Consider the following 18,296-nt stretch of genomic DNA (forward strand, 5'->3'; position numbering starts at 1 on the left):
CACACGCTTCAGGTACACACTGGGCAGTTTCTAATTCAGCAGGATCAGATTAACCTTGATGGAGAAACCTGTGATAAAGGAGACGGGCGAGGGCCTCCGCAGGACTGGGTGTCCTGTCATCACGCTTTTATCGTTGAAAAAAATCATCAAGCTATTCTTTCCAGTTTGCTTGTACATTTGCGCCTAATAACCCTGAAATCCACAACCACCCAGCAGCTGAGGGCACTGATCCGTCAACTCAACTCCCACTGGACCCAGCCAACTTCCTCTTTGTCCCCTGCCCTGCTGCCACCCCACAGCCGCAGCCAAGGTCTTTGGAGCCTCTCATGCCACCCCAGTGCCCCCTCGGCCCCACTCTCTCCTCAACAGGGAAGATTACTCCTCTCCAGGTGAGTGAAGGTGAGACTCCAGAAGTATCTGTCATGGAAGCAGAGAGACCCAGCTCCCCTGAGCGATGCCAGCAGCTCCACCTGGCCTGGCAGCTGGGCCTCCCCCAGCCCAGAGCGCCCAAGCTGTTTGCATCTGTTTGTTGTATTCACTGAAGATAAAAGTTTTCATCTTGGTGTGTAGATGTAAAGGTATTTAGCATCAAAATGGATGGGAAATATTTGTCTGTAATTTCCCGTATGTTTGAAATATTAATAAAAATCTTTAAGGAAAACACCAATACAGGTTCCAGGGAGCAGCCAGCTACAAGGCAGCTGCTGTAGTGACCAAAAGGGACGTCACCTCATCCTAGCTTTGCTCCAGTGCCAAAGATGCTGCATGACAGATTTCATTAAAGACCCCAAACCCAACACAGTACTTTTCACCGCCCTGGGCAAGGAGCTGCTGCAATCTACAGTGCCCCTGGCCCTCGGGAATGCCGGCCCAGACCACACCTCGGAGCTTTCCCCGATTGCAGTAGTGACTTCAGCTGGAGCTGGGGGACCTGCCCAAGATTCAAGTGACCAGTGCTGAGGGCAGTGCTGACAGGGGGACACTGTGGACAGTCTGATCCTGCCCCATGTCTTCTGTACGAGACATTTAGAGATCGGTTCCCCAGAGCGCTCAGTTTAGGAATGCCGCCCATAAATTATCTCTGACGCCTGACAAGCTGGGCTAGCTGGAATTCTTGGCCCTGAGAAGCTGGGCTAGCTGGAATTCTTGGCTTCTCTTCCTATGTGCAGGGAGCAGCCTGGCCCTGGGGCACAGCTCTCTCTGCTGGTCATGCTGTGGCCGCCTGAACTGTCATAAACTAGCCTGCCATGGCAGGCATCAGCTGGCACGTACTGTGTGACCCTGGCCAAGCTGCACCCCATCGCCGAGCCTCCACTTCTTTACCTGACAGAGGAGGACAGTGACAGAAACTCCCTCATTAAAAAAAAAAAAAAAAAAAGGTGTGAAGGTTTCAGGTGGCGCCTCGGAGAGCATCTGCAGAGTAGCTGAAATGCTGTAATTTTAAGGAAACTTTCACTTTAGTATTCATATAACATGCACCAGAACGTGCATCAATTCTAAGTGTACAGTTCGAAGAAGCTTCACTGAGTGACACACCCACCAGCCCGCAGCACCCAGACTAAGACACAGACCTACCCCCGGCCCCCACCCTCCCCCACGACGCATTTCCCTGGCCGTCCCCGTGAGTGTCTGGCTTCTTCGGCCCACGCACGTCGTGCTGTGTGGAGATTCTCATTGTGCCATTTTGTGATCCTTTTTTCTATTGACAGACATCTGGATGTTGTTTTCAGTTTTTTGTTTGTTTGATTTTAAAGGGAATTTACGATACTTTAGGCTTGTTTTGTGATGGTAACAATAGTAGCTGCTTGCCCCTTTGTTGGGCTTGGTCCCTGGGGGACTCCTTTGGTGCAAGACCTCGTGGGCAGGACTCAAAATTATCTGGAAATAGGGGCCGGGCGCGGTGGCTCATGCCTGTAATCCTAGCACTCTGGGAGGCTGAGGCGGGCGGATTGTTTGAGCTCGGGAGTTTGAGACCAGCCTGGGCAAGAGCGAGACCCCGTCTCTACCAAAAATAGAAAGAAATTAATTGGACAGCTAAAAATATATAGAAAAAATTAGCCAGGCATGGTGGCACATGCCTGTAGTCCCAGCTACTTGGGAGGCTGAGGCAGTAGGATTGCTTGAGCCCAGGAGTCTGAGATTGCTGTGAGCTAGGCTGATGCCACGGCACTCACTCTAGCCCAGGCAAAAGAGTGAGACTCTGTCTCAAAAAAAAAAAAAAAATTATCTGGAAATAATTGTGTGTGCACATATGTGCATTATCTGGGGCTGGGATCCACAGTTTTCATTAGAATTTCAAGAGTTTCTATGACCTAAAAAAGATTAAGAAACCACTGTCTTAGAATGGCTAAACCAAACTAAGTTTTATAAGCTTGAGTGACACACAAAAGATCCTTCAGGAGACAAGCAGTGTCGTACTCCACACAGGCATGTCTGCCGCATGACTGGTCACGCAACCTCATGGCTCAGCACTGGGAGACGGGATGATGATACGCCTGCCCGAGAGGCTGCTGCGGGGCTGGCAGGACTCCATGAAGGGTCCACACCTGACACGTCGGTGCAGTGCCAGTTGTAGCTGTCACCAGAATCATTCTGTATCTTCTTTCAGACTTGGGAACAGTCACTCAAGGATGATGCTGTCGGCCACAGAAAAGCCCCAGACTTAGGACACCTGGTGTCCAGTTACGGTCCAACCGGTGAGCACCTCTGTGGACCCAGCCTCAGTTTTTGTCTCTGTGAAACGGGAGGAGAACCTGGTGCCCTGCACTGCTGCAGCCACTCGCTGTGAGCACGCTGCGGCAGGTGTCGCCAGCCTTGGCCCCCGCCGCCTGCTGCGCAGCGCGTCTTGCTGCTGAGGTCTCCCGCGAAGAGCTCACTGAGCCGTGCGCTTCAGTATGCTCTGCTGAGCAGGACGTGCAGCCTCTGACGGGCCTGCTGGCTTAATAAGTATCATTAGCAGAGGGCGCTGCTGACTTCCCAACTTCCCCTTCCAAGCTGTCAGCCTGGCAGAGACAGAGCTGAGGCAGAGTCAGCTCTCCCACCTGACAGTCCCCTGGGGGCACACTGCACCGCCTCAAAGGCCAGCATACCTCCTCTCCTCCTCGTCCACACGAAGAAACAGGACACCCAGGATGTGGAACACAAGTAAGCGAGGAGGCCTGGAGCTGAGGGCAGGGGGTTCAAAGGTAAAGAGAGAAAAGGCACACTGGGGGGGGGACAGGGATGCAGCCAGCAAGGAACTCAGCAAGTCACCTCCTCACTGCTCTTCAGGGATGCTGTGATGGCCTGACACCGCCAGTGAGAAGTGGCCCGTGTGGAGGCACAGCCCACTCTCAGCGATGCGACAAGAGCCGGGCTGCTGCCAAACAAGCGCCAAGGGCACAGGAAGGGCACAGGAAGGGCACAGGAAGGGCCTGACAGAGCAGGGAATGCGCCTGCGAATCGGCCCGTGAGCACACAGGCCGCAGGGGCCCTGGCCGCTGGGTGGCAGCTCCGCCACTGCCCTGTAGGACCCAGTGCGGGGGGGCCCCCAGCCCCTTCAGGGAACCAGAACCCACTGCAGCCCTGTCCACACACAGCGGCTCAGAACAGGGAAGGATCACAGACCAAAGCAATCTGCCAAGGACTCTAGAGTTGTAAACACTGATTTATTTAAAAAATACTACAGAGAACAGATTTGGATTCAAAAAACACAGAGTCATATACAGAAACAAAATGTACTGGACCCAGGAAAAAAAAAGGAGGGACCCCACAGGCATTCCAGAGAGAGTGGAAAACTATTTACATGTCATTTATAAAAGAGCAAGTCTACAAAAGAGTGTAATACCAAGGTATAAATGTAAAATATAGTGGCACATCATGTTAACAAAAAGGAGAGACCAGTACCTCGTGGGAACAGGCAGTCGGGGATACCCGGTGGGTCTGCAAGGCCGCTGTCGGTGTCTAGCGCCTCCCGCAGGCTGCGCGACACAGCCATCGGGGGCAAAGAGGTGATGCACTGTGAGAACCGCATAAAACGATCCGGAGGAAACCATTTCTACCAGAAAAATAAAATACAAGTTTAGGTGACGAGTGTAAAAATAGGTGCTGTGAGGTCCCGGCCTGAGGCGGCGCAGGGAGTGGGAAGGGGGTTTCCCTGGGCCCAGCTGAGGCCGGGGGCAGGCGCCTGCCCACTCCTCCTAGAGTTAGCTGCTCTAGGTCAAGGTCCAGTAGACCTGGGGTCCCTGCCCCGAGAGTCATGGTCTCTGTCCCTCAGCTCTGCTCCTGGGCAACCCGGGGGAGGAGACACCAAGGCCTGCTCTTTGAAATACTTTCTGGGGCTTCATTTGTGGTTTTCTTAACACTCCCTGATGACCCTACAGAAACATGAGGCCAAGTGTTGCTCACTGTAATTAAATAAAAGACATTAGCCTGATTCGAGAGCGCAGCCAACAGTGGTCAGGCCTTTGGTGCCAACAGTCCTTTCCTGTGTGCTGGCGCCCGTGGCAGTGTCCTTCTGTGTGCAAACGGCTGTGCAGAGGGTAGAGCTTTGAAATGCTTCAAGAACTCCAGAAAACTGGAGACTGTCTTGCCACAAAGGGAAGGGCCGGCGAGGGAAGGAGAAGGGTCCAAAATCAAGACCTTTTCAGGGCACCTGGATGTGTGACAGAAAGTTCACCCTGGGCCACCGCAGACTGGCTGAGGCCCAGTCCAGGGCTAGCCGGGCACCGGCCGTTCACCCAACCAACCACTGCCTCCCTGCCCTGCCCCTGTTCTACTGGGGGGTCGGCAGCGACAGTGACCTGCTACCCTTAAGACTCAAGCTTTCTCGCCAGGACTTGGCAGTGCATGTCAAAGACTGCAAGAACAGGGCTCGGGGATGTGGACAGGACAGATGACAGCTCCCACCTGTCCGGAACACAAGGCTAGTTGGCTTTAGCACCCTGGTTCCCACCCGAATCAGGGGCTGTCCTGCACATGAGGGAACGGCAAGTGCACCCGGCCCCGGGCAGCAGAGGAGGGCAGAGTGACCAGCTGGTGGCACTTGTGCCTGTCGCTCCCAGAATGTGGTTCTTGAAACACATCTTCAACGCAGGAGGTGCAGGGATGAGGACTGGGGAGGGGATGAGGCTCGTGGCCTTGGTTCAGGCTTCCGTTTTTGGGATAAATGGAAGGAGAAGGCACAGCCAGAGCAAGGTCTCCAGAGATAAAAATGAAAAGGACACTCCTTTTTGGCCGTTCCCACCCGACCTGGAGAGCTCAGTCCAAAGCACTCGGTGGCAACCACGCCTGATGGGCCCTGGTGTGCCAACCGCAGTCCATAGAGCGAGTGGGGACTCCACAGAGAAAACTTGAGGACAGAGCTGGCTCAGGGAGGCCTGGCTGGGGCGGAAGATGGTGCAGGAGGACAGTTGGTGCACACATAGGTAGTAGGGCTGGACTCCACGGGGGCCCTCGGCTGTGCCTGGCGCAGAGCTCCTGGGCCAAGGTGCCGACTCACTGGTCCCTTGTCAGACACTGTCACGGCACGGGTGAGCCCTCATGTGCTGCAGGCAGCTCTAGCTGGCTTGACTCCTGGCTTCTGCTACCTCTGAACAATGTCGCTGATTTCCTTTACGGAACTGAGTAGCTTGCTGAAGTCCTGAGTGGCCGCTGGGCCACTGCCTGCTGGTGCTGGGCAGATCTGGAGCTCCCGAAGGTTATTCTCCAGCTTGTTGATGGCCTCGCGGAAGGCAAACTTGTTCCTCATTTGCTGGATGGAATCCACGTAGCTCACGCAGAATGTGTAGAGGTTTTTGCCAGCTTCTAGCACCGCACTGTGGCTGGCCATCTGTTCCGAGTTCCTAGAGATGGCGAGGCACAGGGCCTCGGTGCTGTCCAGAACCACGCCCTTGGTGATAGCGCCACTGGCGATCCGCTCAGGAGGCTGGCGGGTTTTCCGAAGAGACACGCGGGTGGATATGAGAGGGATGAAGGCGGTGGAAGATGGCTGGTCCCCTGCCAGGGCTGAAGATGCTGATGGCAACGTGGAGGGAGCAGGGGCTGGGCTGGTGGGGGTCCCCGACGGCTTGGTGGATGACTGTGGCTTTGGTATGGACGGGAGCACAGGCTTTTTGACACCCTCTCCTAGCTGGCTGGGTTTGGCAGCATCACTGTTCACAGCATCAACAGCCAGACTCGTGGATTTTGTTTTCACGCTGGTGCCTGCCTCCCCGGCTGCCTCCTGGCTCGGGCTCTGCGAGGGCTTTCCAGCCTTCCCTGCGGAAGTTGGAGGGGGCGGCGGGGCAGGTTTGAGCTTGGACAGTTTCCCCCTGTCTCTTCCAGGAGACTCAGAGGAGTGCTTGTGCCTCCTCACTCTGGGCTCCTCTGCAGGGGCCTTGCTGGTGCCTGCGGGTGCGCCTGACCCCACTCTGCTGGTGGGGGGCACGGGCTCAGCTGCAACTGCGATCCCTATGGCGCCGCCCTTCCCAGTCTCTTCCTTGTGGGGGAGGCCCGAGGAAGGAGCCACCATGACGTGCCGACGGAGGGGTTTTGGAGTCAGACTGGGAGGGCTGGAGCCCGGGCTAGACTCCGTGGTGTCTTTGAAGACCTCGTCAGCAGCTTCCTCGTTCTTTTTCACCAGCCTGGGTGGGGGAGTCACAGTGCCTCTGGTCAGCTGGTTCTCACTTGCCCGCTTCCGAGGCAGAGCTGGCTTTTCACTTTTGTGCCCTCCAAATGTGGACGAGTCAAACTGTCTTCCGGTGGACTGCAAGTCCCGAGGCAGTGTGACTGACCTCCACTCTGTGTCTTTGGCCCCGTGGGGCATGCAGGAGGCAGAGCAGGATCGCAGGAAGCGCTTGCTGGAGCTGCCGCCACCCTCTTCCTCGCCTGCTGCCACGCGGCTGCTGGTCAGGGTGCTGGACTTTTTCCACAGGTGGGGAGACCGGAAGCCTGCGCCCCCTGACTCCCGGAGGGCTCCGTTGGGGACGGCAGCCCCATTGCTGGGCTTTGGGGACTTAGCTGGCTCGGCTGCGTCCAGAGGGGTGCAAGTTAATGCCCCGTTGCTGATGTCCCGGCCTTCTTCCTCGCTGGCCGCCCTGCGCTCTGGCTGGCCGTCCATCTCGCGGAAGGAGCTGCTGCGCTTGGGAGGGGCTGGGGCTGTTTTCTTCTTCTTCTTGATCAAGGCGCTGAACAAGTTGGTCTTTTTGTCTTTGGGCAGAAGGCGCTCATCTTCATTCAGGCCGCCATCTGGGGGACCTCGCTCTTTTCGAGGGAGCAATGGAGACACAGTAGGCTCCTGATCCAGAGGATCTGAAACACATTGGGAAGAGCTGAACTCCAGACCAAAGGCTCTTGCATGGTGAGCTTGGGGCTGGCCACCCCACACTGCAGAGTGGCCGGGAGTCTGGGCTCTGACAGGCCTGGGTCTGATAACCAGCTCTGCCACCCACTCTCCACGAGGCCCCGACAGTGACTTCTCTGCTCATCGCCAGCTTTCTCACTTACAAAATGGACTACAGTGCGGTGAGAGCGTCAATGGCATGGCGAACGTGGAGCACATGTCCCAGCTCCCGGCACATCGACTCTCAATAAACGCCACTGCTGCCGTTAGTATCATCACAGGAAAGGCTTAGGTATCTCTCCTTGATGATGGGGGAACAAAAAACTGGATGGCCCTGGCCTCTTCATCCCAGCACTGGCTTACTTTGAAGCAGTGAGGTCCCTCCAGCGTCATTCTCTGGTAAGTCAAAACGACAGGGCCAAGCAAAGGGTCAGAACCTGCGGCTCTCACACCAGCCAGCCAGTCGAGGTGCCTACAAGGCATGACCTGGAGGGAAGGGGCTGCATGCCACAGCGGGGAAGGGACAAGGGGCCACTACGTGTGGGAAACAAGAAGAAATGAACTTCGACAATTTTTAAATGGGCGTTCTTTAAAGATGAATACTAGCTTATAAGAACTCATTTTGGTGTTGCCAAGCCCCTGTGAATGACAGAATTCTCCCTCAGAGGTCAGCTACAAGAAGAGAGGTTTCTGTCGGCACCCTGTAACTCAGAACAGAGGTACAAGTGTGTGTTTATCAGAACCCAAGGCAGCACGCAGGACATTTGAATCAAGGAACACCAAGGACCTCACAAAACTCTAATCCAGCGGAAGAAGGCTGAGAGACTGAAATGCTAAGGAATCATACTCAGCTCCACTTCAGTGCTGGGTAGCTCACTGATACCCTCGGCTCACCACGAGATCACGTATCAAAAGACCCCTCCGATGAGGACTGACGGCACAGACGAACACGAATGCTAATCACTGGGCTGTAATAAGCACAGCGTTCCCACGGGGGCCTCTCCTCCCCACTGCTCAACTATCTGAAATCATGAAAACTAACAGAAAGACGAAGGGTCAAAGGTTCTGGAGAGTCTATATGCCAGAACCTCCCAACTGGGTGAGCAAGATGATCAAGTGGGGACGTAGGAAGAAAGTATTATAATTAGAATTTATGTCAATCTTTTAAGTGTGTATTTTATAATACACATACCATATTCCTACAGTAGTGTGTATATGTGCATACTTTACTTACTATACACATAGGCTGTACATTCAACTTTTTTTTGCCCATTTTTAAAAATATGGGTACACAATAAAAAAAAATGGGATCTACAGATTCTGCTGTAAGTAGATATCCCATCATAAATGTCCATCAAAACATGGTTTTGGGCCGGGTGTGGTGGCTCATACCTGTAATCCTAGCACTCTAGGAGGCCAAGGCGGGAGGATTGCTCAGGAGTTTGAGACCAGCCTGAGCAAAAGTGAGACCCATCTCTACTAAAAATAGAAAAATTAGCTGGGTGTCATGGCATGTGCCTATAGTCTCAGCTACTCAGGAGGCTGAGGCAGGAGGATTGCTTGAGCTCAGGAAATGGAGGTTGCAGTGAGCTACGATGACACCACTGCACTCTAGCTGGGCCAACAAAGCAAGACTCTGTCTCTAAAAAACAAAAACAAAAACAAAACAGAAACAAAAAAAACTTGGCTTTGTCCTGTCCCTTCCCACGGGCCCACTCAGTAGTCCATTGGAGTCCAGTTCACTGTCAACATGTCCCAGAAGCCTGGACAAACCCAGAAGCTTGGCCACCCTGGTACTTTCATTCAGCTGTCTGCAGCAGAACCCAGGCTGTGGGGGAGTGACAAAACGGAGCCTGGCACACCGGAAGCACTAGATAAATGTTGCTAATATTATTTTTGATAACATCTTGAGATCCCTCTTGAACCGACTCCATCTCCCTCACTCGCCTAGGCAACAGCACCAGAAAGACATTCCTCCCAGAAACCATGAGGACACTAGCTCTGCACACGGCGTCTCCTGGTTCCACTTAGCTCCTGCGAGGTTTTCATGTTGGTGCTTTCATAGCAAGCTGCTTGTCACTTGGCTCAACACTTACTGTTGTTGCAACTGCCCAGAGAGTGCAGCCGCAGACGCTGCAACAACAGATGAAAGGCAGGCTTGCTGCTCAGCAGCTTCGTAAGCACCTCTGCTCAACTCACTGAACTGACTGCCGAAGCCAACAGCTCCTAAGCGACTCCCAGAGGTAGGAGACAGGGCGCTGTGGGAGAGGACACTCCTCTGTCCGAGCTAGCCCACTGAGGAAGGATATGCCTGTGTGGGCTCCAAGCACAGCTTCCCATTCACCTACATGGGCCCAAAGGCTGGTGGGCCCTGGGCCTCTGGCAGGGAGGAGAGAAGAGTGACGGGGGTGGGGACATACCGCTCTCTCCCTGGCCCTTGGGGTGGGGCACCTCAGGCACGTCGGTGGCATCTTTGTGCTCTGCAGCTCTCCTGGAGGTCCTGGTCTTGGTGGGCAGCTCTGGAGCCTGAAGCAAGGTGCTCGCGGCCCCTCGGACGCCTTGTTTCCCCAGCTCCTTTTCCACTTCTAAGAATCGCATGTGCACACAAACAAAAACTCAGCACCGTCAGTATCAGTCGGTTTAGCGTGAGGGTTCTCTCTTTCTTTTTAAAATAACAATGGTCATCTATACATGGCTAGAGAAAAGGGACACAGATGCTGGAGAAACAGCACTTGGTATTTCTCAGAAATCTCTACAGGGCTGCAGAAAGCAGACTGTCCGACACTGAACACCTCTGTCCAGCTTTCTGGTCTCAGATGGTTTGTGGGCCTATGAGCACTTCTCCCAGGAAGTGAACTGAAGGACCCAGGCTGGAGTCCCACATGGTCACCCTCAATCCAACCTTTCACCCCCCTTGCAGGTACCCTGGGGACAGGTACTTTACCATCTGAGATACTGGATTCCTGGAACATTGTTTCAAAGGCTTGGTGGATTTCAGCGAAGGAGGGCCGGTCAGAGGGATTCCACTGCCAACCTGGACAGATAAGACCCAAGTCAGACCACCCATGAGGCCTTGCTAACAACGAGAAGCTAGCAATTCTCAAGGAAAAGTCTGGAAATGAAAGAAGCGTGCCAATCCTGCTAACCATCTTTTGCTGTGACAAGTTAAAATGACAAATGCCATTGTGTCCTATTACAGATATTAAGAATTTGAAAAGACAATACATGCTGTCAGGAATATGGATTGTAGACGTTGACAGCAAGAACTGCATTTATAAATGTATTTCCTCAGCCCCACTCCAGCAGGTATAGGAAATTACTAAGCCAAACAGCTCACTTCTATCTCATCCTCACATCATGATTACCAAAGTCTGAAATCCTCATCAATAAAAAAACACTAATGAAAATAAGACTAAAATGAGGATTAAACAGATTGATAAAACCCAGTTCTGGGGAGCATGTGCAGTCACTCTCATACACTTCTGACAGGCGTATAAACTGGCACAACCATTTTGGAAGACGATTTGGTAAAATTTATCAAAATTTAAAATCCACACAATCCTTTGAACCCACAGTTCAATGTTTAGAAATACTAGTATAAGTACCCAGAGATATGCATGTATAAGGATGTTCATTCCTGCCTTGTTTATAATAGCGAAACCCAAACAAACGTATAAAACAACCAAATGCTCATCAAAAGAAGGCTGGAGAAATGAGTGCATTAAATCCTTTAATGGAATGCTAGGCAGCTATATAAAAATAAAAGGTGGGGGAAGGGAGAGAGAGATCTGAACATACAGACATGGAAAGGCATGCCTGTCATACTGCCGAGGGGAAAAAACACAGCGGAAATGATCATATAAATATCTTACAAAACATATGATAAAAAAGCAGATAAGGACACAGCATAACTAGACATATGTAAATAATATACGACTAACAGGATAAACATCATCTTGAGTGTTTAGCAATTATAGCAGAATGTCTGAAGGCAGGGCCCAGGAATCTGTATTTACTAATACGAAACCCAGGTTTGGTATCCACCAATCCCATTTTTGCTTAAAAAAATGTAAACAAGGCTGGGCACAGTGGCTCACGCCTGTAATCCCAGCACTCTGGGAAGCCAAGGCAGGAAGATTGTTTGAGCTTAGGAGTTTGAGACTAGCCTGAGCAAGAGTGAGACCCCATCTTTACAAAAATAGAAAAATTAGCCAGGCATGGTGGTACACCTGCTGTCCCAGCTATTCAGGAGGCTGAGGCAGGAGGATCGCTTGAGCTCAGGAGTTTGAAGTTGCAGTGAGCTATGATGATGCCACTGTATTCTACCTGGGGCAACAGAGCAAGACTGTCTCAAAACAAACAAACCAACCAAAAAAAACCTCACGAAAACAACTCACATATATACTACCTGTAAATAAAGGTATGTAGAACCACTGAAAAAGTCTGAAAAAATCTGTATCAAACTGCTATATTAGTTGCTTCAAAAGAATTGGAACAGAGAGAGCAAATGGAAAGACTTTAATTTTTTACTTTATATACTCCTGCATTGCTGGAACTTCTTACAGTGCCCACATATACTTTTAGAACAGGCTGGGGAAGGCTCACATGCTCGCATGAGTTCGTAGACCTTCTCTGGACAGCCTTCTGGGCGCTCCATGCGGTAGTCTTTCTCCAGCAGCTCATATACCTGGGACAGGTCAATTCCCGGGTATGGTGACATGCCATAGGTAGCAATTTCCCAAAGCAATACTCCAAATGCTAAAAGAAGAAAGAAAGAGAAAGGCTGTCCAAGATGTATAAGATTTAACCACATTGCATTTAATTGGTTACCTGTGCAACAGACATCAGAAGTTATGCACTCAGACACAGCCCAGGCACTGACATTTTGCCAGGCTCTTAGTCACAAATAGCCCAAGACAAAACAGGACAGAATGAGATTTTCAGTTTACTCATAACACAGACTAAAACATGGTAAAGGAGAGAGAACAACTGGGTTATAAGCCCCTCGAGGGTCTTTTAAGTAATGTGGCCATCTTGATGGGATATGTGGTGGAAGGAACCTCGGGCTGGATGTCAGATGACCAACGCCTGAGACTGGCCATCACTCCTTTTCAGGTGTGTAAGATTATCTCCAAGGCTCCTTCCAACTCCAAAAAGCCATAAAAATCTTAGGAGGTCTTTGAAAGTTTTCAAATCCCAGATTATGGCCTTGAAATTCCATTTCCCATTAAAGGAACCAGGACTCCTTAGACAAACTGTCTGGGGCAGGGAATGAACCTAGAATATATTGTCATTTCAGAGAGCATGGATGTCATGGAAGACTATAAGGGTAATGTCAAAAGGCCTAGGAACTAATCTGAAGTTTCCACTGGAAGATGAGACAATCTGGATATCAACAGGGAAAATAACTGCAGTCGATGGAAACACATTAAATATACTTAAATCTAAGAGTTCATAATAATATTACAAAAGAAAACAAAAACAAAAAACCCTAATTGGTCACCATTGAAGAATATTAAGAAACCAACTTATTATTTCAAAAACTGGTAAATAAAGGCAAAGGAGCAGGAATTTAACCTGCTTTTCCTATATGAACTGACCAGTGTGTAACCAAACAGATGAAGGGCAGTTTCTTCTTGCAGAAGTAGTCCACTAATAAACGAATCAGGAATGACAGAATTAGAGAATTACCATCTGGCAACCCCTAGCAAACTATCAGATCTAGGCTCTGGGTATCAATAACTGCTAAAAATCACAAAAAGGGAGAAAATCAAGCATTATGTAACTACTGATGGCAGAGCATGCCACCTCCTGACATACTCTTACTAAAAGAAAGAAAAAGCCAAACCTGAATGTGATCAAACTGTCTAGTGCCAACTACCCATTTACCAGGAGTACTGAAGCCAGAGGAGCAGATTAGATCGCACTGTGGATGCTGTGAGCAAAACCCAGTTGTGGGAAACTCTCAGAGACATGTGAGGGGGGGTTTCTTCAATAAATACATGGCAAGGGAGATAAAGACACGGAGAGGGAGCTCACAGATTAGAAGAGACTGAAGTGACAGAGCAACTAACGCACCGTTAACCGTAATTGGATCTCAGTTCAAACACTTTTAAAAAAAAGTGTGATTTTTATGGTTCAATTGAAAGTGTGAACACTGAATGCATATTTGAAAATATCAGAAGTAACTGCCAATGTTGGGGGTAGCAATGTTATCATGCTAATAAAAACGTCATCTTTAAGAGACTCATACTGAAATACTTCTGTGCAAAATAATGTGATGTCTGGAATTTGCTTCAAAGTAGTAAGGGTAGGGAGCGGGTGGGGCCCAGAGGAAGCAAGCGCACCATGAGGGGTCACCAGCGTGGGGTGATGGGCTTGGCGTGGGGGGTGTCACTGTACAACTCTATTATCTTCAGTGTAGGCTTAGAATTTGTCATAATAAAAAAAAATTTTTTTAAATTGTCACGAGACTTCTAAACAGCTTCTAAGCTTCTACCCTGCATTGGGGAAGATCCTAGGTGCCTGCAGGGTCAGCTAGCTGCCCGAGCAAATCCAAAATCCAAGCAGCAAACTTAGAATGAAGACATAAAGAAAAGAAAAGGAAAAAAATGATTCTGGATTATTTAGGAATAAAAAGTTCACTTTTACTTCATTTTGAAAAGAAAACAAGAGAACGGATTTTCAAATTAGAGAGGAAGACACAAAAGAAGAAGGAGAATTAAGTAATGAAGAGAAGAAAAAGAAAGGGAAGAGCAACAAAGAGGCAGTAAAAAAGCCAGGAGAGAAGGAAAGAAAGCCTCCCGCAGCAGGCGTGACGTCCTCCCATGAGCAGCCCTTACCCCAAACGTCAGACTTGATAGAGAACTTGTTGTAGGCCAGGCTTTCAGGCGCCGTCCACTTGATCGGGAACTTGGCTCCGGCGTGGGCTGTGTAAGTATCCCCTGTCATTAACCTGCTCAGGCCGAAATCAGCCACCTTTACCAAGTGGTTCTCACCTACCAGGCAGTTTCGGGCAGCAAGATCTCTGAGAAAGGAAAAAGTTCACCCATGAGAACTCCTGGCCAATTTTCTAGTTTCGTAAATCTACTGCTGCTGAGCAAAGGTGCAACCCTGACAATGGAAAGATTGAGTCTGGTCCCCTAGAAACTTGTGCTAACACCCCACTGGGAAGCAGCGCCAGTCCCTCAGCAAACACACCGTGATCTCCCACCCTGGGGAGAGGCAGCAGAGGCACTGGGAGTGGGCTCCTGGGCCGTGTGACCCGCAGCAAGTTAATTACCTTGGGATTCCGTTACCTCATCCGTAAAATGAAGATGATAACAGCAGTGCCTATCTCTTTGGGTTGCTGTGAGGGGTAATGAATTAATATGCAAGGTGCTTAGACCCAGGCTGAAGAACAGTAAGTGTTACTGCTACTCTATGCCGGGCATGGGGAACAAACACTTAGCCTAGTCCTCGATCCCGAGAAGCTTGTATCAGAGTGAGTCTCCGCTTGTCCTATCCAGACTTGACAGGGAAAAATAAAATAAAGCCCATGGCATTCTTTACCCAAATTGTGTTTCCTACTCTTTTTCTTCCTGATGCTTACCCAAATGTATCCTAAAAACTCTCTCCTGCATAATCTGCCTCCTCTCACCTCCTGATTCTCCCAGGGAGGCAGGAGTCTAATCTTTGCTTTGTGAATGTTAACTACAAAACCACAAGGCAAACTGGAAGAGAGGAATGGGAAGAGGCAGCACTTACGGTGATGGCTGCATGAGATAGCCTGATCGTCAGCAGTGAGAGAGAAATACAGAAGAGTTGTGCTAATAGGATTTTGGTAAAGCATCTTAAGTTTGCCTGAATGAAGAAGGAACAGACCTAGCCATGCAAGGCAAACCAGAAGTCAAGGCATCTCAATCTGCAGCATCAGAGGGTTCACTTGCCTGACTGCCATGAGCATCTGGATCAGGCTATCGTGGAGCATAGAAAATCTGTCTTGCTAGGAGCTGCCAGCATTTCACACATGCTACTCTTATTCCTCGCTATGAAATCTCATGTAGAGGTTTCACACCTGAGTTAATTGGGTAGGAAAGGTCACAATGGTGGTGTGGAAAACATCTTGTATGAAAGACTCCAGCAAAGCCCATCAGGCTCTGTCTTGCATAGGCCGTCACTTTGCTAGGAAGCCATTTCCACCAGTAAAGAATGCGAAGACCAAGATAATTGTGGCACACTTGAAGGTCAAAACACTCCAGGGTTTACAACAGCAAAGACACTTAATTTCGGCCTACATATATACAATTCCGACAATCATGGAAACATCCCTGAACCAGATGACAGCAAGTTAAGTGGAGAATGAAATGATAATAAAGAGAAAGGAGAAAAAAACCCACACACTAAAAAACAAAACCCGTGCACTGGCCATTATCATGAGTTTGTGTAAAAGCAACGCCAACTGCTCCCAGAAAGAGGTCATTACTGATGAACACTGGCCTCGCAGAACAATGAGCGCTCCATTTCAGGGGGAGCTGTGATTGTCAGGAAGGATGCCTTCTATGAACTTCATTTAATATTCTACTTAGCCCAAAATGGTTCAGAAATGAAATATTTTTTCACCCTGGGGATGAACTGCTTTGTAGGTCCAGGGTCTAGGCCTGGCTGAATTTAGCCCTGGATGCGGGCCTGAAGCTGGCTGTGTCAGGGACCCAGTGTTTGCCTTTCCAAGGCGCACTGTGCTGCCAGCACTGAGGTTAGAAGCTGAGTCCTAAGACCTTGCAGGTTGGGCCTTTGCACAGGCTGCCTGACTCCACACTCTGTGGCTCCGCAGCTTGGGCTGCTTCGCCAGGCCTCTACCTGTGGATGAAGTTCTTCTTCTCCAGGTACTCCATGGCTGACGAGATCTGAGTAGCCATGTACAGCAGCACCACAGCATTCACCTCCTGCCGGTTACACTCTCTCAGATAATCCAACAGGTTCCCATAGGTCATGAACTCGGTGATGATGTAGAACGGGGGCTCCCGGGTGCAGACCCCTGCCAATGAGACACTGAGGACTTTAGCACACGGCTCTACTCCTGACTGAACAAACACCTTTCTAAAGAAAAAGGCTTCTGGCCGGGCGCAGTGGCTCGCGCCTGTAATCCTAGCACTCTGGGAGGCCGAGGCGGGTGGATCGTTTGAGTTCAGGAGTTCGAGACCAGCCTGAGCAAGAGCGAGACCCCATCTCTACTAAAAATAGAAAGAAATTATTTGGACAACTAAAAATCTATATAGAAAAAAAAAAAATGAGCCAGGCATGGTGGCGCATGTCTGTAGTCCCCGCTACTCGGGAGGCTGAGGCAGAAGGATTGCTTGAGCCTAGGAGTTTGAGGTTGCCGTGAGCTAGGCTGACGCCACGGCACTCTACTCCAGGCAACAGAGTGAGACTCTGTCTCAAAAAAAAAAAAAAAGAAAAAGAAAAAGGCTTCTGAAATGGATTCTGACTCTGCCCCTAAGCCCTGGGCCCAACTTCTGCCGTGGTTCCAAGCACCTGTGCCTTGAGACTGTGCTCCTGTGGGAGGGACATGGCCATGCTCTTTTTTTCCTCTCAAGCCAATGAACTTGAATTCACACAGGGAGAGGCTGCCATGAGTTCAGAAGCAAAGACCAGGCCCCACACTAAATGACCTAAACCACTGTGAATTTACCCCCAAATCGCTATGCCTGATGATCATGTCTACTTACAAAATCACTTCAGTGAAAAAACTCTTGAAATTCTTAAGTTTCAGAAGCCAATTTCAGATTTGCATTTGACTGCTTTTAGGTATCCATTTAAAATAATCGCATATTCTCTCACACACACGCACACACACCCCCATCCCACGAAGGGGATGCCCTTTTACCAGCAGCTAGCTGTTGGCAGAGCAGAGATGTCCGCATCAGAACCAGTAATGCAGGGAGCTGCCTCTCACTTCTTTCTCAGCGCCTGTGTTGCCCCAGAGGGTTTGAGCATAAGCCCCTCTCTTCAGAGCGCCATGCTTACTCACCCAGTAGCTGCACTAGGTTAGGGTGCTTGATCTCCTTCATCACTGCAGCTTCTTTCAAGAACTCTTCCACCTCCATGGTGTCCTCCTACAGAAGAAAAAAAGCCAGTGGTGAAATAATTTCAGCAAGTTATGTGGGAAAGTACAATTTGAATGGTTAATGTAAATTGGAGCTTCAACGTACTCATCCTTGGCCACCTTTTGTGGCAGCCACATTGCTCGGACAGGTTCCATGACAGCTGATCATCACCCCAATGGCACAAAGAATTTTCCTCTTTGGTGCTGAACATTTGAATTCTCACCCAGGCCAACAGGTCAAAGCTGGCTTGCATGTGCTGATGGCTTGCTTGTGCTGGCTGCTGTGCAGACCATATTTGTTTCCCCACCTTTTGGAGTTTGTGGCGGGGAAGCAAGGAGGAGATGTGCAGAGGCAGACACTACAAACATGGGGCTACTTTCCTAAGAAACATCTGGTTTCCAAGGGGTCCTAACACAACATAAAGAAAACATCACTTGAAGAATCTGAAATGTACCTGATTTAAGGGAAGAGACACTGATGACAGAAAGAGATGGTGCATTACCAAAGAAGAACGATGCTTCAAAACATGGCGGCAACAGAAGACGCGGCAATGCTTAAGCATGTGGTGTTACGGGGCTCTTAATGACGCAATCACCACTATCTGTCAGGTCAATCACTCAGATTCTAAAATAATCCTCACCAGCAGCTCCCCTAACAGCGAATTCACAACTATCATCAGTACACATCGCATTTCAACAAGTCCACAGTATCTAAATGCCAAGGGGGAGAAACAGATATTACCAAGGGCCCAGCACAAACGGAATACTATTTCTACATTTCTTCGCATATTTTTGGTCAAGGGTCAAGCCCAAAATGCTGTGGTGCCTGGCCCTGTGGCTTGGCTTATGTCGGTAAGCCTCTTTCTGACTTCAAGTCACTGTCTTCTGAACCCATCAACAAAACAAGCAGCA

At 49.9% G+C, this 18,296-nt stretch overlaps 1 protein-coding gene across 3 annotated transcripts in view; it reads right to left on the minus strand.

The window, feature by feature from the left end:
- Positions 1-3,682: 3,682 nt before the first annotated feature.
- Positions 3,683-18,296, minus strand: part of ABL1 (ABL proto-oncogene 1, non-receptor tyrosine kinase) — a 157,874-nt gene continuing 143,260 nt past the window's right edge. For 2 of the 3 annotated variants that reach the window (XM_012639796.1, XM_012639797.1), the window contains exons 5-11: positions 17,310-17,394; positions 16,139-16,316; positions 14,143-14,327; positions 11,906-12,058; positions 10,245-10,334; positions 9,721-9,885; positions 3,968-7,269 (exon numbers count right to left, since the gene is read on the minus strand). In XM_012639796.1, coding sequence (XP_012495250.1) covers positions 5,564-7,269; positions 9,721-9,885; positions 10,245-10,334; positions 11,906-12,058; positions 14,143-14,327; positions 16,139-16,316; positions 17,310-17,394 — 2,562 coding nt within the window. In that variant the 3' untranslated portion in view covers positions 3,968-5,563. Of the gene's footprint in view, positions 7,270-9,720; positions 9,886-10,244; positions 10,335-11,905; positions 12,059-14,142; positions 14,328-16,138; positions 16,317-17,309; positions 17,395-18,296 lie in introns of all 3 variants that reach the window. The other variant, XM_012639798.1, reaches the window with a different exon arrangement.

This window comes from Propithecus coquereli, unplaced genomic scaffold (genome assembly GCF_000956105.1).
Source record: "Propithecus coquereli isolate 6110/MARCELLA unplaced genomic scaffold, Pcoq_1.0 Scaffold142, whole genome shotgun sequence".
NCBI classification, from domain to species: domain Eukaryota; kingdom Metazoa; phylum Chordata; class Mammalia; order Primates; family Indriidae; genus Propithecus; species Propithecus coquereli.